At 44.8% G+C, this 19,486-nt stretch overlaps 1 protein-coding gene across 5 annotated transcripts in view; it reads right to left on the bottom strand.

The window, feature by feature from the left end:
• The window catches only part of VPS26C (VPS26 endosomal protein sorting factor C), a 62,831-nt gene that overhangs the window by 33,206 nt on the left and 10,139 nt on the right, over positions 1 to 19,486 (bottom strand). For all 5 annotated transcript variants that reach the window (XM_055279676.2, XM_063639301.1, XM_063639300.1 and 2 more), the window contains one exon: positions 13,076 to 14,747. In XM_055279676.2, the coding sequence (XP_055135651.1) occupies positions 13,076 to 13,132 (57 nt within the window). In that variant the 5' untranslated portion in view covers positions 13,133 to 14,747. The remainder of the gene's footprint in view (positions 1 to 13,075; positions 14,748 to 19,486) is intronic.

Raw genomic sequence — 19,486 nt, 5'->3', positions numbered from 1 at the left:
AAAAAAAAAGAAAAGAAAAGAAAGAGCTTAGCAAAAACAGCACTGTAGGGCAGATCATGTGTTAATTAAGCAGTACGGAACAGGGTCTCTGCTTCAGGTTAATCCAGGGTAGGCTCTGGGGACAGATCACCTAAGGCTGCTCTATGAAACTACTGTGAGATGTGGAGAATGTCATGTGATTAATTCTGGGCATTGTTCATGGGGCAGTAGAGAAGAAGGGGCAGAAGGCATTCTTTTGTATTCGCTGCATTTTCTTAGCAAGTAAAAATATATATTTTCAAGTTACAAAATGGCCTTTTAAAATCCGAAGCACATGGTCAAACTATCATGACTGTATTTTTTTTAGATTAGAAAAAGCTCAGTTTTTTTCCTGATGATTACTGAAGAATGGGATTTCTGCCCATCGACTCCTAATTTTCCATTGACAGGACTGCTGCTCCTTTCCCAAAGGTGAAGATTTGGGTTTTAGAGAAATTGTCTTAAATAATTCTTTCTGATAAAACAAAGGAAAAGCTAATTTTGGGCTGAAATCATGCCTGGCATGTGACAGTAAAACCATAAACGTAAATAAGACACTGTCATGGGGGAACGATAGTGAGGATGAAGGGACCTCTGCCATCACTGGAAAGCATGTGAGCCAATGCTACCGGCCACCAGAGACCTGCCCAATGGATCAGAGCACACACAGCAGGCGTAACCCTCACAGCTACCCAGAGGTCAATTCTGTCTGAGCATCAGTAATCCAGGGTCAGGACAGCTTGCTCCTATCAGAAGCAAAAGGGCCACAATCTCATGTTGTCCTTCCCAGCTCAAGTTCCCAGGACAAGTAAGTAGGACAACAGTGAAGGTCTCCAGAGCCCACCAGCTCTTGCTGAGACTGCTAGTCCAAGAGCCCCAGCTGAGTAAATTCTCAAGGAAGAAAATGGCAGAAACTATCCAAGGATAGTCAGTAAACTGGTGAGTCTGTACCTTTTTGGCTTAAATGCTCCAGTAAATAAAGGCAAACTATTTAAAGCCTCATTCTATGCACTGCATTTTTTTTTTTTTTTTTTTTTTGAGATAGAGGCTGGAGTGCAATGGTGCAATCTCAGCTCACTGTAACCTATGCCTCCCAGGTTCAAGTGATTCTCTTGCCTCAGCCTCCTGAGTAGCTGGGATTACAGGTGCCCGCCACCACACTAGGCTAATTTTTGTATTTTTAGTAAAGATGGGGTTTCTTCATGTTGGTCAGGATGGTCTTGAACTCCTGACCTCAGGTGATCTGCCTGCCTTGGCCTCCCAAAGTGCTGGGATTACAGGCATGAGCCACCGTGCCCAGCACTAGGCACTGTATTATATCTGAAAGCTAACAGAACTTGTAAGTTTTGACATAGGACCAAATTAAATGGGTTGGCATGAAAAAACTTCAACTTTGTTGCCTCTCGCTGGTCACGACATCCTATAACTAATACTTTACAAGAGAACCACTGGCCGTAGGCCTGTGAAGACACCTCAGCAGCCACTTTGGGATGTGAGGAAGAGTCAGGGAAGGCGGGGAGGAAATAGATATTCTCACTTAAAGTAGAACAGCTCTGCTTTTATCTGTTTATAAAATAAAATATTTTAATATGTATTATTAAAATTGACATTAGAATTTTATATAAGACTTCATTTAATAAAAGGGTTTCATTGCTTTTTTGGAAAATCTTTATCCTAAACGATGTTCATTTTATTGACTTATTTATAAGGAAACAACCACTTGTAACTTACCAGATGAAAGGTAAAATCTATTTTCTATCACCGTGGAAAGGCACTATTTCTCTGAGCCTGGATTTGTTTTCTGCCAACAAGTGACAGAGCAAGCTATTACAGATAATAAAAAGCCCAGGCAGTCTTTTTCATGGCTGCTCACCATGTAAACATGTCCATAAAGTGTTCTGTGTAGCTAAGTTAGAGGACAATAAGAAGTATTTTACAAAAATTACATCTTTACATATTTGCGTTTGTATGACATACTTTTTCTTTTATTCGTGGTAATAAAGTTTTACCATTTTATAATTTAAAAATGTAAATATGGAGTTGGGCATGGTGGTTGGGAGGCTGAGACCAGAAGATCGCTTGAGCCCAGGGGTTTGAGACCAGCCTGGGCAACATGCGGAAACCCTGTCTCTACAAATAAAAAATTAGCCAAGTGTGGTAGCACGCACCTGTAATCCCAGCTACTCGGGAGGCTGAGGCAGAAGAATCGCTTGAGCCTGGGAGGTGGAGGCTGCAGTGAGCTGAGACTGTACCACTGCACTCCAGCCTGGGTGACAGAGTGAGGCTCTGTCTCAAAAAAAAAAAAAGCAAATATATGTAAAAACAGGAAGTGCGGTTTCCCAAAATGAGGTCTGTAAACAACTGATCTAGAAAATGCTCTGGAAAAAATAAAAAAGGATCAGGATCTGAGGTCAACTGACCTCTCCCTGAGCTCTGGACAGACAAACAGGCAAGGTTCCCTCTGAGTTTCGGCCGTAGCGGCTTCTCGTGGGCGAGTCCCTGTCCGCAGGTGACGTGTGGACCACGCTCTTCCGAAGCGTCTGGCCTTTGTGCTTTCCGGGAGGGGACGCAGGTCAGCCCACCTAGCCGATAGCTAACAAGTCAGTCTGTTTTCTGAACGGAAGCTTAAACCTAGAAAAGTAACTGGGTTGGGGTGGGGGTGTAGCCACATGCAGTAAAAGCACTGCCTGTCTGTATAACGACGACCTGATGAAAAAAGGAACGCGTGAAATGGGGAGCGTTAGGGCATCACAAACTCCAGTGTGGTTGAAATGAAAGCGGAAAGCAAATGGCAAACTGGCTTCCCCTTCCAGCTTTTCACAACCCTGCCTTGCTCATGGTCAGCCCCAAGCAAGAGCGGAAGAAAGGACTGGAGGGGAGGGAAAGGAGTGGGGAGCGAGGGTACCAGAGGCGTGGGAGGACGGGGACAAAGGGGCAGTAAGGGCAATGGCAGCCACGACTTCTCAGGACAGGAGACAGCTGGGACCGGCGGAAAGTCGGCGTTAGCTGGATTGGAAACTGAGTCCAGACAGAACAGATGGGCTCTGCTGCCTCCGGGTGGGGCACCAAGCGGGGAGCGGGGCCACGGGGCAGGGGACAGTGAAGCACCATGCAGCGCCCACCAGCCGGCAGCGCCCACCAGCCTGCGCTGCGCTGCACTGCACATGGTACCCGCGGCACCAGCTGGCCAGTGTGGCGGAGATGAGACCCTCGCGAAGAGAGTAAGCGGCCACAGCAGGGGGAAGGGTTGCTCACATACCCCCATACTGTTCACACTACGAGGTTAACTGCCATGAGATCTGCCTGCAGCCAGCAGAAACCCGTTCTAGGAAAACGTTGCCCAGCAACTTCAGTGAGTGCCACTGACCCGGGCGCCTCCGCCCCGGGGTCCGGCAGGAGCACCGATTGCACAGGAGGCACCTTGCAAACATCCTTTCCTGATCCGCGCTGCAGTTCCCAAGCTGGTTGCAGCCGGCTCACAGAGACTGCGCACACAAAGCGTCTCCGTGCCCTGCCATTCACCTTTCCACATACAGAGCCGCATCCCCTCTTTTTAGTGTTAAAACCCGGCGCCAAAATGAACATGCGATGTGACGTGTGTTACCTCTGCGCATGCGCCGAGCATTCCCAGTACCCCGAACCTGATGAACGCGCAGTGGGGACCCCAGGCTTCCGTGCTTTCGTTTTCCTGGAAGCTACGTGTCCTCAGTCTACATATTGTTACCTGGAAAATAAAGTTTTCTCCTTTTTCCTTCCTTTGTTAACAGGCAGAAGGTGTAGGCTGCAGGTTTCGGGCCTGAGAGGGCATGGCTGGCTACACGGAGTAGACTCCTAGATGACATAACGGAGGCGAGTCTGCACCAGGGACTCGGCATTAGGAGGAGGCAGAGGAAAAGCCCACCACCGTGGCCGAGGGAGAACTAGCAAGCAGCTTGCAGGGGGTGAAGGGTGAAGGGTGTGCAAAACAGGCTGAGACCTGTCCAGTATCGAAACACGCCGCGGTGGTCAAGCAGGCTTTACCAATGCTCAGGCCCAGGCTGGTACGAGATTTGCAGCAACAAACACCAAGTGGAGAACTACATGAACACTTTTTATCACATCCGTTTTCAGACAATCTCGGATAATTCTGAAAATGCTTCTTATGCATTATATAAGAGTTTAGGTTATGATTTAACAGACAAGCTTTTTCAGGAGTATTAGGTTACTAGCAGAAAAAGAGACCTACTTAAAGTTTGGATGACTGTATTCCTAAAAGGTTCATACCTCTCAAAATTACCTTAAGATCTCTCCTAGCTCAAAGATTTAAATTTTTATACCCTGAGTCCTTACAACAAGCATTCACTGTTACAACTGATCATTCATTTACTAAGAATCCAGCAGGTTAAAGTAGAATATTTAAGCTTTAAAAAAAAAAAAAAAAAACTAGCATTTTAGCTTTGCAATTTTTCTTCACAATAATGAACTGTTATGTATAGGGTTTCTCCTTCTTTTTTCATAAGAAATTACAGGAATGCCAAATTAAGGTAGTATTGAGGTTCTTAAGGTAACAGTACTCAGTCCACAGTGTATAAATTTCTTCTCATTGTAACCTGGCTATGCTGGGGAGTAAATCTCTTATTTATGTTTTTCACAACCATAATATTTAACAATGTCATTTTCATGAGTACATGTGCCAGAATTTAAGAATGTAAAACATTCTGAATGTATAAAAACAAATGAATTATATTTACACTACAGAAAGATTTACTGCAGGATTTTTCTAACCAATAAGCTCCCCTACAGCGTTCCAAGACACACAGTAATTTACAATGCATTTGAGTCCAACTTTTTGATCAAGAGCACATCTACTGCACTAAACAAAGGAGTTGCAGCAATACCAAAATCACACTCGGCTCTCATGGCCAAAAACTCTGTCACCTCCGTATGTTCTCCTTGGTCACTGACTCTCCTTCCTCCAAGTAGACATAGACAGTGGGCACATATTTGACAATCTGTGAAGCACCTGACAAGCACTCATTATGCCATTTGGAGGGTGTACTAACTTAACTAGCGTTGTGGCACACAAAGGGCAATTCTAAGGGTGAACAGACTTCGGAGCGTGGAAAAGAACATGACAATGCCACCACCTATTACTGTGGCCCCCACGAGGTGTTGGAAGCTAGGATAAGTGTCTTAAAACACTATCTCATTTAATTTTTAAAATACAGCCTTTGAGTAGGTATCATCTCCATCCTACAGATGAGAATTAAGACCGGGAGAAGGCACAAAGAGTCCTGGATTTAGGAATAAAAAGATGCAACTTCAAATATTTGCTATCATCAGTCCCCCTGGCATGTCCCTGAATTCTCTGGGCCTCAGTCTTCTGAACCACAAAACGGAGAAAACGCTACCTCTTAACAGTATATGGAAGGATTAAAGCACTCTGTGAGCTGGAAAAGGCTATCCTAGTCTACCTAGTTATAAAACAGTATTAGTTAGGTGTTTCCATGGGAAATTTAATCTTTCACTGGAAGTAGGGAATTAGGGAATGTTTAACACAATTCCTGATTATCTCATATCACCCATGGGTCTTTGGAAACAGAAGTCAAGTTTTTAGGCCAGGCGTGGTGGCTCATGCCTGTAATCCCAACACTTTTGTCAGGCCAAGGCAGGAGGATTGCTTGAGGCCAGGAGTTTGAGACTGACCTGGGCAACATAGCGTGATTTCATCTTAATATAATACTTAAGAAAAGAAGTTTTCTACCCAAGTGGAAGGATGCTTAGGGAGAAGGTGCCCCAACAGCAGTGCTGCAAGCTTGGAGAAAGGGTCTATATTCGCGCAGAGCCACAGGAACTGGGATGAAGACCCTGGAAAATCAAACCTTGGACAATTTTCTATTATATTCCATTCCTGAATCAGAGAGAAAACCATATTTATAGGAATTCTGGAATCTCTACTCCCAATTTATTTGAATCATGATCTTAAGAATGACTATTCTAAAGCAAATACAAGTAATGGTGGGTGCAATGTGTAGCTCTGGGGCTATGTCAAAATAAGAATAAATCTTATCAACATCTGCCTGGAATTGATACCTAGAATATTATTTATAATTACGAAGCAAAACCCATAATGTGCCTACAATACCATAGTTTCCCCTTTTTGATCAATGCATTTATAAAACTATCAGTCTTATGCATCTTGTTTAAATGTTTTAGGGCTTCAACTCAACATTTAATAAAGTTTTTGAGCACCTATTAAGTGGTAAGTACTGCCAGGCCCACGAATACAAAGATAAACAAAACCAAATATTTTAATTGAGTGGACTAATAGAACAAAGTCACTACAACAGAAGGTAATCAGTGCAATGACAGCAGTATACACAAAATGTGTTTGTAAACTACTGCCAGTTACTACTAAATTACAGAAAACATTCCCATGTTATTCTGTTCACTTTGTTTCCTTTGCTGTGTAGAAGTTTTTTAGCTTGATGTGATCCCATCTGTCCATTTTTGCTAGGGTTGCCTGTCCTTTTAAGGTATTGCTCAAGAAATCTTTGCCCAGACTAATGTCCTGGAGCATTTCCCCAATGTTTCTTTCAGTAGCTTCATAGTTTCAGATCTTAGATTTAAGTCCTTAGTCCATTTTGATTGTCATTCCCATGTTATTCTGTCTTTTCCTGACAATTAGACTTGACATTCCATTATCCCATCATAATCTCACTTTCTTGTTAGTTACTCTTTTTGTAATTTGCTTGTAAGAAAGTTTCTAAAATTTAAATATTAAAATTAGGAATTTTTATAAGGCTATGGGTGACAAGAGTTGTTGCTATAACAGAAACTGAAGCACACATTTCTATACAACTCATGTCAAAAAAATAATGGAGGCCGGGCACGGTGGCTCAGGCCTGTAATCTCAGCACTTTGGGAGGCCGAGGCGGGCGGATCACGAGGTCAGGAGATCGAGACCATCCTGGCTAACACGGTGAAACCCCGTCTCTACTAAAAATACAAAAAAAAATTAGCCAGGCGTGTTGGCGGGCACCTGTAGTCCCAGCTACTCGGAGAGGCTGAGGCAGGAGAATGGCGTGAACCCGGGAGGCGGAGCTTGCAGTGAGCCGAGATTGCGCCACTGCACTCCAGCCTGGGGGACAGAGAAAGACTCCGTCTCAAAAAAAAAAAAAAAATGGAAATTAGAAGATACTTTAAGTTTTACAATAATAGAAAATACTACCAATCAAATCTTGTGGGACACAATTTTCAGACATGGCAGTGCATTATCTCGGGGTCCTCTGACATTCCCACAGTGCATGAGGTTACCAAACCATGAAACCTCATCAAGGTCCTTGGGAGCAGTGTCTTCTCCCAGAATCTAGGTGGAGTGATTCTACTTCCAGTCTCCTCTCCAGCAGGATGTGGGTAGGGTTACAAGGGTTTGTGTTACAATAATTCACTCACCTATTAAAAACAAAAATAAAACAATGTATGAAGTACTACTTTAGAGTAGTACTTAGTGGGAAATGTCTACATTTTTAAAAAGGAGGCTACAATTCAATATGCTGAACAGCCAACTTACAAAGTTTAAAAAAAAAAGAACATAACCCTAAGAAAACGGAAATATTTTGGAAAGACAGTCAACCTAAGTCACATTAAAAAACTGCTATTGCTGCCAGATTAGATTGAGGATGAGCAACTATCAACACCTGGTCAATCAGGTAAAAGAAACAGTCTATAGGACTCAGGTTGCGTCCCAAATGTCTGCAAGCTCTTCTTCACTAGGTTTACACTGTCTATTCCTCATGACTGAAACCAGCAGTGCATGGTGGGCACTTAGTTTAACACTTGATTTTCAAACTAGCTCCTAACAGGTTTCAAAACTAGGTTTGATGAAGCTCCAGAAGGGCCTCCAGCTTCTCCCTTTACACCCCAGATGACTATACTCTAATTTATGCTCCTTCATACATCACAGATGCTCTTATTTGAGCACTTGATCATCTTTTTAATCATCTTTTATTTTATATATTTGCCTATCTCTACTAACCTGTAACCCTCATGAGATCAACATACATTGGCTGAATGAAGTTGATTGATTAAATAATATAAAAAAGAATGGAACTGATGAAAATGTTAATATGAAAAGGTATCCAAGATAAAGGTACATTATTAAGCAAAAGAACAAGTTGCGTGTGTGGGCACACGTGTCTGGAACACTACACAAATCCTCAGTGGATAGGTCCAAGGGCAGAACAGGAGTCAGGAAGAGTAAGGAGACTTGACTTTTCATTTTACCTTCTTCTGTAGCACGTTAATTTTTTTTTTTTTTTTTTTTTTTGAGACATTGTCTTGCTCTGTTGCCCAGGCTGGAGTGCACTGGTGTGATCTTGGCTTACCACAACCTCCACCTCCCGGGTTCAAGTGATTCTCATACCTCAGCCTCCCAAGTAGCTGGGATTACAGGCATGCACCACACCCAGCTAATTTTTGTATTTTTAGTAGAGATGAGGTTTCGCCACGTTGGCCAGGCTGGTCTCAAACTCCTGGGCTCAAGTGATCTGCCTACCTCGGCCTCCCAAAGTGCTGCGGTTACAGGCATGAGCCACCACACCCAGCCGGGATATTACATTTTAACGTTTATATTTTTTAAATGCTTCAACTGTAATTTTTTAAAAATCATTTTGTCAATGAGTATTTTTTCTTAAAAAAAAGGTCAATTTTAAATCTAAGTATAACTTAGGTTTCTCTGGTGTCCACAGAATCAAGCCATTTTCAAATGCTTCCACAACTAAGATACTGAAAAGCACAATAACAGAATCAGCATATATTCAAAGTAGAAGTCGTATCAGTCTCTTTTTATTGAAATATCACAATGTTGGCCGGGCGCGGTGGCTCACGCTTGTAATCCCAGCACTTTGGGAGGCCGAGGCGGCGGATCATGAGGTCAGGAGATCGAGACCATCCTGGCTAACACGGTGAAACCTCGTCTCTACTAAAAATACAAAAAATTAGCCGGGCGTTGTGGCGGGCGCCTGTAGTCCCAGCTACTCGGAGAGGCTGAGACAGGAGAATGGCGTGAACCTGGGAGGCGGAGCTTGCAGTGAGCCGAGATCGCGCCACTGCACTCCAGCCTGGGCGACAGCGCAAGACGACGTCTCGAAAAAAAAAAAAAAAAAAGAAATATCACAATGTTATTCACAGCACTCCTAGGAAATGAATAACAACATTTCTATATTACAAATTCCTCCATTTTGCATAAAAATGGCCACTCCTAGGGAGGCGGAATAATAGAGTGTTCAGTGGACATGCTTTGAACTGGAACTGATCTGAGTTGGAATCCAGACTCTGTCCAATTAGTCGGGTGAAGTTCTTCAACCTGTCTAGTTGGGTTATGAAATTCTTCAACTTGTCTAAGCCTCCATTTCCTCATTAGAAAAATGAGAGTGATACTGCCTGGCTGTCAAACCCTACCCCAGAACCTCTGCTGGAATATAAGCTTGCCTTATGTGCTTACACTGACAAACACGTTTCACTTGAAAGACAATCACTTATGACCTCAAGCCTGGGATAGCACTGCTTAGGATCAGGCTAAAGTAGGTGGCAGCCACCTCAAGCAACCCGTAAGAATTGCAGGCATGGCGCTCTGGCAGGCCCATAGGTAAGTCAAATCTTTGGTAACTGAATCTTTACTGTCACTGTTGAGATATACAGAGAAAAGAGAAAATGTGTATGCTATCAGCTCCATTGCAGCCAGCTAAGGGTGAGGAGGATAGGAGAGAATGGCCGCTTCTCCCACAACCACAGTGCGAACTAGATGTGACATATGCACTGTCTGCGGTCAATGAGGCCTCCTCAAGGACCAGACAGCAAGGATCCTGCTTTGTGGGGCTTGGAAAGCAGCCATGACAGTGCTGGCTGCCTACTCCACCTACCCTGAATCACAGATCATGGAGTCTAGCACATGAGTCACGGGCACACATGTCAGAGATTTTTGTCAATTGATTAATTAGTTTAATAACTTTCTCTTTTCTGTCGCCTTTCAAAAAAACATAGCAACCATCTATTTGGAAGTTATACTGGTTTTTCTTTTATATTCACCATATAAGGTTTCCTTTAAAATGCATGTAAGTGTAAAAAGTGGCTGAAGGTTGACAGAAGCTGCCTTCAGCCATCAATTGCAGATTCTGTTCCTGATACTGGCACCAGGAGATGTAGTCTAGAGGGACAGAGCTGACTCTGTCTTCAACTCTGTGACCCGCAGGAAGTGGTCCTGGCTGTGTATGACTTCCGCTGGGGCAACTTTACCATTCCATTGCTTGTGTCTTTTCTAATGTACTTTTCATTACTTGTATCATATTTAAAACCACAGAAAATATCTCAGCATCCCAGCCGGAGTAACATTTCTGAAGAGAATGTGCTAACTTGTTAATGAAATAATGAATACTAAAGTTAAATGCATATATAGTCTCCTGTCACTGCCCTCCCATTGTTATTTTGAAACATTTCCAAGCTCCAGAAAAGTTATGAGAATACAAAGTAGTGGAAAAATTGGAACCATCATACAGTGCTGGTAGACTGTGAAGTGGTGCAGACGCTTTGGAAAATAATTTGGCAACTCTTCAAAAAGTTAAAGTAGCTCAGCAAAATCCACTCCTAGGTATATATCCAAGAGAAATGAAAACATCCTCTCACATAAAAACTTGTACTAGAATGTTCATAACATTATTAATAGCAAAAAGGTAGAAATAACTCCAATGTCCATCAAGAGACCAGTGGTTAAACAAAATATGATCTATCCATACAATGGAATATTATTCAGCCATAAAAAGGAATGAGGAACTGACTCATGCTATGACAAGCATGAACACTGAACATTACTCGAAGTAAAAGAAGCCTGTCAGTCAAAAGGGCCACATAGTGTACGATTCCATTTATATGAAATGTCAAGAATAGGCAACTCCAGAGACAAAGTCAATTTGTGACTGCCAGGGGTCAGGAGGGAGGGGGAATGAGGAGTGACAGCTAATGGGTTCAGGGTTTCTTTTTGGGGTAAAAATGTTCTAGAATTAGATCGTGGTGATGGATGCGCAACTCTGCAAATACACTAAAAAACTACTGAATTGTATACTTTCAAAGGGTACATTTCGTATTTTAAATTATCTCTATAAAGCTGTTTTTAAAAAGAATACAAAGTAGACCCATGTAGCTTTTAACTTCATTCAGTAACTGTGAGTATTTTGCCAGATTCACTTTCTTTCTCCTATACACATATGTGCATAAACATATGTGCACAGTCTACGGCTTGACACTTTGATCCTAAATACTTCAGCATGTGGAGTATTCTACATAACCAAAATATAAATATTACACTGGAGAAATTCAACACCAATACGCAACAATTATAGTCCATAGTCGAATTTATATTTTATCGGAAATTAAGCATTCTATTTGGTTCTCATGTCCCTTTAGTCTTTTAGTCTACAAAAATTATCTGGCCTTTATTTTTTGACACTGGTATTTCCGAAGAATCCACGCTACTTGTTTCACAGAATGCCCCTCAATTTGGATATTCCTCATTGTTTCCTTATGAACTGATACGGATTAAACATTTTTGGCAGGAATACTACATAGGTGAGTTGTAGCCTTCTCTGTGCATCATGCCAAGGGGTACCGAATGTCAGTCGTCTCATTAGTTGTGATGGTAAAGTGGTGTTCATTGTTGTGCTTGGCTAGAGGAGTGTGACTACCAGATTTCTCCATTATAAAGGTAGCTTTTTCCCTTTTTCTTTTTTTTTTTTGAGACGGAGTCTCACTCTGTTGCCCAGGCTGGAGTGCAGTGGCACAATCTCGTCTCACTGCAGCCTCCGCCTCCCGGGTTCCAGAGATTTTTCTGCCTCAGCCTCCCGGGTAGCTAGGATTACAGGCGTCCGCCACCATGCCCGGTTAATTTTTGTATTTTTTATAAGAGACCGGGTTTCACCGTGTTGGCCAGGCTGGTCTGAAATTCCTGACCTCAAGTGATCCACCCGCCTCGGCCTCCCAAAGTGCTGGGAATACAAGCGTGAGCCACGGCACGGGCCAGCTTTTTCCCTTTGTAATTAACCATCAAGGGGATGACCATCTGAGCTTGTGTAAAAAAGAGCAGGCTTCCCTAGCTGTCTTTTGCCCAAAAGTTTTAGCATCCATCCAAGACCCTTGTCTGAAATTGTCCCTTTTGAGATTACTTTGCATTAATATGACCAACCACTGCGATCAATTTTATTCCAAAGAGTGTTGGGGCTGTAATTTCAACCCTAGCTGCACATATATCACCGGTATCGCTGGGAGTGGAACCCAAGCAATCATATTTTAAAATTCTCCAGGGTGACTGATTCTGATGTAGAGTAAGGGTTGAGATTCCCCGAGTTAGAGGAAGCTTACAACACCCTCATTTGCAAATAAGGACACTGAGGCCCAAGGAGGTTAACTGACTGGCCAATGTCACAAAACCTGTTAATGGCATAGTCAAGATTTTACTTTTTTATACTTGCATTTTAATAGCCAATCCTTTATGTTAGTCGAAGAATAAAACCAGAAAAAGCAGTAACTTTCACAGTACGTTAGCACGTTGTTAAAAGTGACTGCCATCTAATATATGCTGCCGCCAGACATACTCATTTCTGCTTCCAAGGTTTGTTTTAGCTTTCGTTCATTAGACCTTTGCGGTCACCTTAGGAGAGAAGAAAAGGGGAGTTTGGTCGTCAACTCCTCCGCCCTCAGCGCTCACTGAGGGAGCTCAAGCCTGAGAGCCCAACACCGCCGGGTGTTCAAGGGGCCAGATGGGAAGAGGCGCAGCCCGGGAGCTGGGCGCCTGTCCTGCACGTCCCGCAGATGCCGCGGCGGCGCCTGCCCTGGGGCCTCCTCGCAGGGCAGCCAGCCTCGCGCGGGAAGCACCTGGCGGGGACGCATCTGGCGGGAACGCACCCACCTAGCGGAGACGCACCTGGCCGGACAGCCCTGCCCCGCCTAGGGACGCGGGACGTGCGCAGAGCGACAGAGACAGCGGAACCTGCAGACCCGCCCAACCCCACCCCCAGCGCCCACTTACCCCGGCGTGATAAACTTTATTCGCTCTTTTAATCTTGATGTCCAGGGCTGTCCCCATCTCCAACTCTCCGCAGCAGCCGCCACTTCCGGCTGCGCGTGACCTCAGGGAAACGAGGGGCACCTCTCCTCTTCGTTCTGGGCCCCGCCCCTTTCCCTCTCTGCGGGCAGTGGATCACGTGACCTCGCAGCTATGTCGCACACACTCCCTAGCTCCGAGAGGCGAACGCCCCACGCCTTCCTCCTTCCGGCACAGGAGCCGGCCTTAGTGATGGCAGAAGGGCTGTCACGGTTCACCCCGCCCCCTCTGGGCATGAAAGGCGGGACCAAACTAGCCCCACCCCTTCCGTAGGGACAGTCTTACGCAGGAAATGCTCCTTTTCTGTCCGGGTTAGCAGAGGGAGGGAGGAACGCTCGGCTCTCCCGGCGTGCCCAGCGGCTGGGGCGGAGCCGAGGCCGTCTCTCGATTGCAGCCTGCGCAGGAACGGTGACGCTCCCGTCAGGCTGTGCGGCGCAGACGGGTCGCCCTATGGAGTTGTCTTTCAGGAGGTTTTAACTTGGGAATGCCTGTCCTCCTCAAATGTCCTTAATCTTCTCAACTCTAGCCCTCCACCGCTTTCTCCCTGGGGTTCTGAAGAGCCGGCGCCCCCTTCTCTGTCTGCGGCCAGGCGCCGCTCCCTGCCCTTCCCGCGGGAAGGGTTCCGGTCACCCTCAGGGGTGCGGCCCCTGCGCGCTAGTCCTGCAAAGGGCTGATTGGCCGGCAGCCCGGCTGCCTCGCGTCCCAGAGCCAGCTGGGCCTAGGGCCAAGGTCTCGGGAAGCGCCGGGTGACCTCGCTTTTCTCGGAGCCGCGACGCTGGGTCACCCGCCAGCCGGGCTCCGCGGGCCGCGAGGGATTGTGGGTGTTCCCCAGGCGCGTGTCCTGAAACCGGGTGTTAAATATTCAGATCCGTGCGCCCCGCGCTGAAGGGTGGAAAGACACGGCCCGCAGGTTCTGGGGCTTGGAGATTGGTTGCAAATGAAAGACTGAAAGCTGAAGTGAATCTGCCTATTATTTTTATTCCCATCAACAGCTGACCCCAGATAAAGTTTGTGGGGGTGGGGGGCGTTACTGCAGGGCAGTGCACTGTTAACATATTTCGTTTATTGAGTTAAAATCTCTTGTAAATGTTATAAATGAGGATTTTGCCAATAAGCAGAAAGTCAGATTTCATTTTGGCAAATGATTTAATTAAATAATGCGGTGAAAAGTGCTTTTTGTTTAAATTCTTTGCCTTTTGTTTAAATTCTTTGATTTTGATCCTTTTTTAAAGTGCATTGCTTTTGGGATAACATCAGAAATTATCTGTAAAAAGAATTAGTTTCACGAATGCCTCCCTCTTGAGAATATAAAATGTTTTACAGTCCAGCAGTGTTGGTACTGCAGCTACAGTTGCATTTGAAGGTTAATAAATGGTATTTTCAAATATTCAGGTCTTGGTTTGCAGCTCCTCTCTGCCCTCAGGGCTTTGGTCTCTGTCTTCAATGTTCTCCTGGCAACTCAAAACTCAGCGATTTTAGAACAATTCATTAGGGACTTGAAAATCACAGTCTAGTCTATTTGAATTCAAGAAGTGGATCCCTTTCCGCTAGACTCACCCATCATTTTCAAGTGGTAAAAAATCAATCTCAGTAGACACTGCAGAGAAACAGGAAAAGAAACACATGTATCCACATTGTATACTTGGTTTTTTTTTGTTTTTGAGACGGAGTCTCGCTCTGTCACCCAGGCTGGAGTGCAGTGGCGCTATCTCGGCTCACTGCAACCTCTGCCTCCCAGGTTCAAGCGATTCTCCTGCCTCAGCCTCCCGAGCAATTGGGACTACAGGCACGCGCCACCATTCCCAGCTAGTTTTTGTATTAGTAGAGATGGGGTTTCACCATCTTGGCCAGGCTGGTCTCGAACTCCTGACCTCGTGATCTGCCGAGACGGCCTCCCAAAGTGCTGGGACTACAGGGGTGAGCCACTGCGCCCAGCCTCCAATCACTATCCTTTTAAATTTTTTCCATCCCTCACTCACACCTTAGATGATACCTTAACTTTCCGGTCCATTTGAGTTAACCAAAAATCAGACCGTGTTAAAGTGTCGATCTCATGTCCCAAGTGGGACCCTAAATCCCTTAGTGTGAGTGGGAAGGTGCAAAGCTTGGTTCTGGCATGCAGACACTTCTCAACGTCCCTCTGCAAGGCCTGGCTTCTGTGTTGAGATGAAGAGGAGAGAAAATGAGACAAGTATCTCTTAACTGGCCACTGCTGAATTTTCTTAGTTGATTCCTGCTTCTCTGGTAACTGTCTCGTTTAAAATTCCTTTCGTGGGGTACAGATGGGGAGGTCGGGTGGGGCCTTCTCCCTGCCGCACAGTTCCATAGGAGATCTGTCCCCAGCTTGGTCTTTTCCATCACCCGCCCCCCCCACCCGCCGCCGTCAGCACCCAGCAGTATACTCAGTCTCTCAGGCAAGATCACTCAGGACCATTTATCGTCTGCACAGGAAGCATTTGACCCAGGAGAAATACACATCTTTGCCACACAAAAGAGCTGTACTGAAGACCACCCCAAGGCTACTCCTCTTCCCCCGTGCTATATCCCTCTTCAATTTTCTTGTTCCCCCTTGCAATACAGACAGGGATAAATCAGCAAGAGTGCTGGAGGAACACATCTGCAGGCAACAAATAGAATACCAGACTCCCCTTCCAGCAGGCCCTCTGATACCTAGGAGAGATTGTCCTATGTCCTTCCCAGCTACATCACTTCCCACCAGAAACACCGTCCTCTGCGATACCGACTGCCTCCTTTCATTCCTTCCCCTGCCTTCCTGTATAGATTGAGGAGAGGACTGGGGAAGTATTTGGTGGAAGTGGGGCCAGATCTGCAGCTTTTTATTAAGCCCTGGGGGAAGTGGCCCCAATTATAGGCATCTTTCATTAGAAGATGGAGTACCATGCCTGTAGTTTTCCATTGTGAACCTAATGCCAATTCTAGGACAATAGTAGAGGTCCCACTAAACATCCTTAAGTGGGTGCTATGATTCTCTGCCCAGACTCTTCCTGCAGGACTGGAGGACATGTTCCCTGAGCTGCTAGGAGTATTGGTCTCAACAGTTTTCAGCTAAGTCACTCTTCATAGCTTGCCTTTAATGAAGAAAACTGCCTTGCCCAAGGTCATTCCCCCTTCTAGGGGGCAGCCCACACTCGACGATTAATCCAGTTAGGATATACAGGCCTCTCCCTGTTCCAGTTTAGGACAGCTCTGAAGGACCATTCCATATTCAGAACTCCCAGTATTAGTTAAATACTGATGTGTCGCAAATTACCCCAATCTGTAGTAGTTTTAAATAACAAACGTCTCATTATGTCTGCGAGTTGGGAACTTCAGGAGCAGCTTCCCTGGGTGTTCCTGGCTCAAGGTGTCAGATTCTTGCAGTCATCTGAAGGCCTGTTGTGGGCTGGAAGATCCACTTCCAAGATGGCTCCCTCACATGGTTGAGGTTGGGAGCACTCATTTCCACTCCACAGGCTGCTTGAGAAGCCTCACAGTATGGCAGCGAGCTTCTCCCAGACCAGTCAATCAAGAGAGAGTGCAATTAGGGCGCTGCAATGCCCTGCCTGTGTGGCCAAGTATCTGAAGCACATCTACTTTTCTTCTCTTCATTAGAAGACAGTCACTAAATCCCACTAATTCCACTTGGGAAGGGGAATTTAGCTCTGCCTTTGGAAGGAAGGGTCAAAGAATTTGAGGACATATTTTAAACCACTATGCTCTGCATTGAATCCTGCTTCCTACACCAAACCCTGTGCGCCTGTCAATCCCGAGAGCACCTCCCCAATAAACTTCCTGCACGTTAAATCTCCATCTCGTATTCTGCTTTCTGGCAACCTAACCTCAACAATCCAGTTAAGCTAGTTTCATAATAACCCTCATAATAACCCTCAAGACAATCTTATAATACAGGAAAAATTACTATTTCCTCACCTTACAAAAGGGAAGACAGGCACAGAAAAATTAATATACTTGCCCGAGGTCATATAGCAACTAAGTGGCAGCCACCAATTCTGACTCCAGAGTTCATATAGGCAATTGCTGATCAATGCGCTACATACATGCACACGACAAACGCCTGGGTGCATAACAATGAGGGGCTCATGATCTTAATCGAAAGACTGGACAAAAGACTGCCAATCAAATGGGAAAATCCAGCAGAAGTGCAATGTCATAGTCAAAGGCAATCTTAAAGAAAGGAATGGGGGTCATTGTATCAACTGATGGTGAAGATAGAGTATTAACACTATCGCAGAATAGTATAATGCTTTAGTTTGCTAGGGCTGCCACAACAAAGTACCACAAACTGGGTGGCTTCAAACAACAGAAATTTATTCTTTCACACTTCTGGAGGCTGCAAGCTCAAAATCAAGATGTCAGCAGGGTTGTTCTGAGGACGGTGAGGAAAGATCTGTTCCAGTTCTCTCTCCTTGGCTTTTAGGTGCCCTTTATGTCTCCTTACTCTATCTGTAAAAAATATGTCTTCAAGGCTGGGCACAGTGGCTCACACCTGTAATCCCAGCACTTTGGGAGGTCAAGGCAGGAGGATCCCTTGAGCCCAGAAGTTTGAGACTAGCCTGGGCAACATGGCGAAAACCCCAATCTGTACAAAAATATAAAAATTAGCTGGACGTGGTGACGCATGCCTGTAGTCCCAGCTACTTGGGAAGCTGAGGTGGGAGGATTGCTTGAGCCTGGGAGGCAGAGGTTGCAGTGAGCCAAGATCATGTCACTGCACTCTGGCCTGGGTGACAGAGCGAGACCCTGTCTCAAAAAATGAAATAAAATAAAATGTGTCTTCATGTTCACGTGATGTTCTTTCTGTATGAGTGTCTGACTCCAAACTTGCCCTTTTTCTAAATACACCAGTCATCTTGTATTAAGGTCCACTAATGACCCCCTTTTAACTTGATTACCTCTGTAAAGACCCTACTTCCAAATACCGTCACATTCTGAAGTACCAAGGGCTAGGACCTTAATTTAGCAGGGAAACAATTCAACCCAGAACACATCGCAACAAAATGTGTACAACAAAAACTTGAGACATACAGTGATAAATGGACACAGACAGCGAGTAGGAGATTTAAACACAACATGGTCTATCAGAGACTGAGTGGAGACAAGATAAGGACGAGAATTTTTTTTTTTTTTGAGACAGAGTCTCGCTCTGTCACCCAGGCTGGAGTGCAGCAGCGCAATCTTGGCTCACTTTAACCTCCGTCTCCCAGGTTCAAGTGATTCTCCAGCCTCAGCCTCCCAAATAGCTGAGACTACAGGCGCCCACCACCACACCAGGCTAATTTTTGTATTTTTAGCAGAGACCAGGTTTCACCATATTGGCCAGGCTGGTCTTGAACTCTTGACCTAGGACAAGGATTTTTAACAAAATAAGTAGTACAATTTTTTACATAAGACAGAATCATGCAGAATTCACGTTTCAAGTGCTTGTGGTGCATTTGTAAGCACTATTGTTTATAAAATATACCCCATCCTCATAGATAGGATTAGCACCCTATAAAAGGAATGGAAGGGAGCTAGCTAGTCCTTTTGCCCTTCTGTCTCTTCTGCCAAGAGAGGACATGGCATTTGTCCCTTCTGGAGGCCTTAGCGTTCAAGGCGCCATCTTGGAAGCAGAGTGGAACCAGACACAGAACATGCTGGTGCCTTGTTCTTAAACTTCCCAGACTTCGGAACTGTGAGAAATGAACTTCTGTTGTTTAGAAATTACCTACTCTGTGGTATTTTGTTATAACAGCATGAATGGACTGAGACAATTGCACGTATGGCCACTAAGAACATCTCAATGTTGATTATGTACAAGTTTGATTAAGGATGTCCCAGATACCTTAACTACCACAACTTACACCACTTGGCAGTTAAGACACACTTTCTCAAATAACAAAATGTGAAGCATTCTTTGTAAACAAACAAAAATACAATATTTGTTTTTTATAAACAAATAATATATATGAAATTTATATATAAATAAACATAAAAATAAAATTTTAAAATAAAATAAAATTTAAATTAAAGATAATTTAGCCAGGTGTGGTGGCTCACACCTGTAATCCTAGCACTTTGGGAGGCCAAGGAGTGTGGATCATCTGAGGTCAGGAGTTCGACATTAGCCTAGCCAAAATGGTGAAACCTCATTGCTACTAAAAATACAAAAATTAGCCAGGCATGGTGGCACAGGCCTGTAATCCCAGGTCCCCAGGAGGCTGAGGCTAGAGGATCACTTGAACCTGGGAGGCAGAGGTTGTAGTGAGCCGAGATCACGTCACTGCACTCCAGCCTGGGCGACAGAGTGAGAGTACATCTCAAAAAAAATTAATTAAT

The sequence above is a fragment of the Symphalangus syndactylus genome, chromosome 5, assembly GCF_028878055.3.
Source record: "Symphalangus syndactylus isolate Jambi chromosome 5, NHGRI_mSymSyn1-v2.1_pri, whole genome shotgun sequence".
NCBI classification, from domain to species: domain Eukaryota; kingdom Metazoa; phylum Chordata; class Mammalia; order Primates; family Hylobatidae; genus Symphalangus; species Symphalangus syndactylus.
This window is presented reverse-complemented; position numbering and strand designations above follow the sequence as displayed.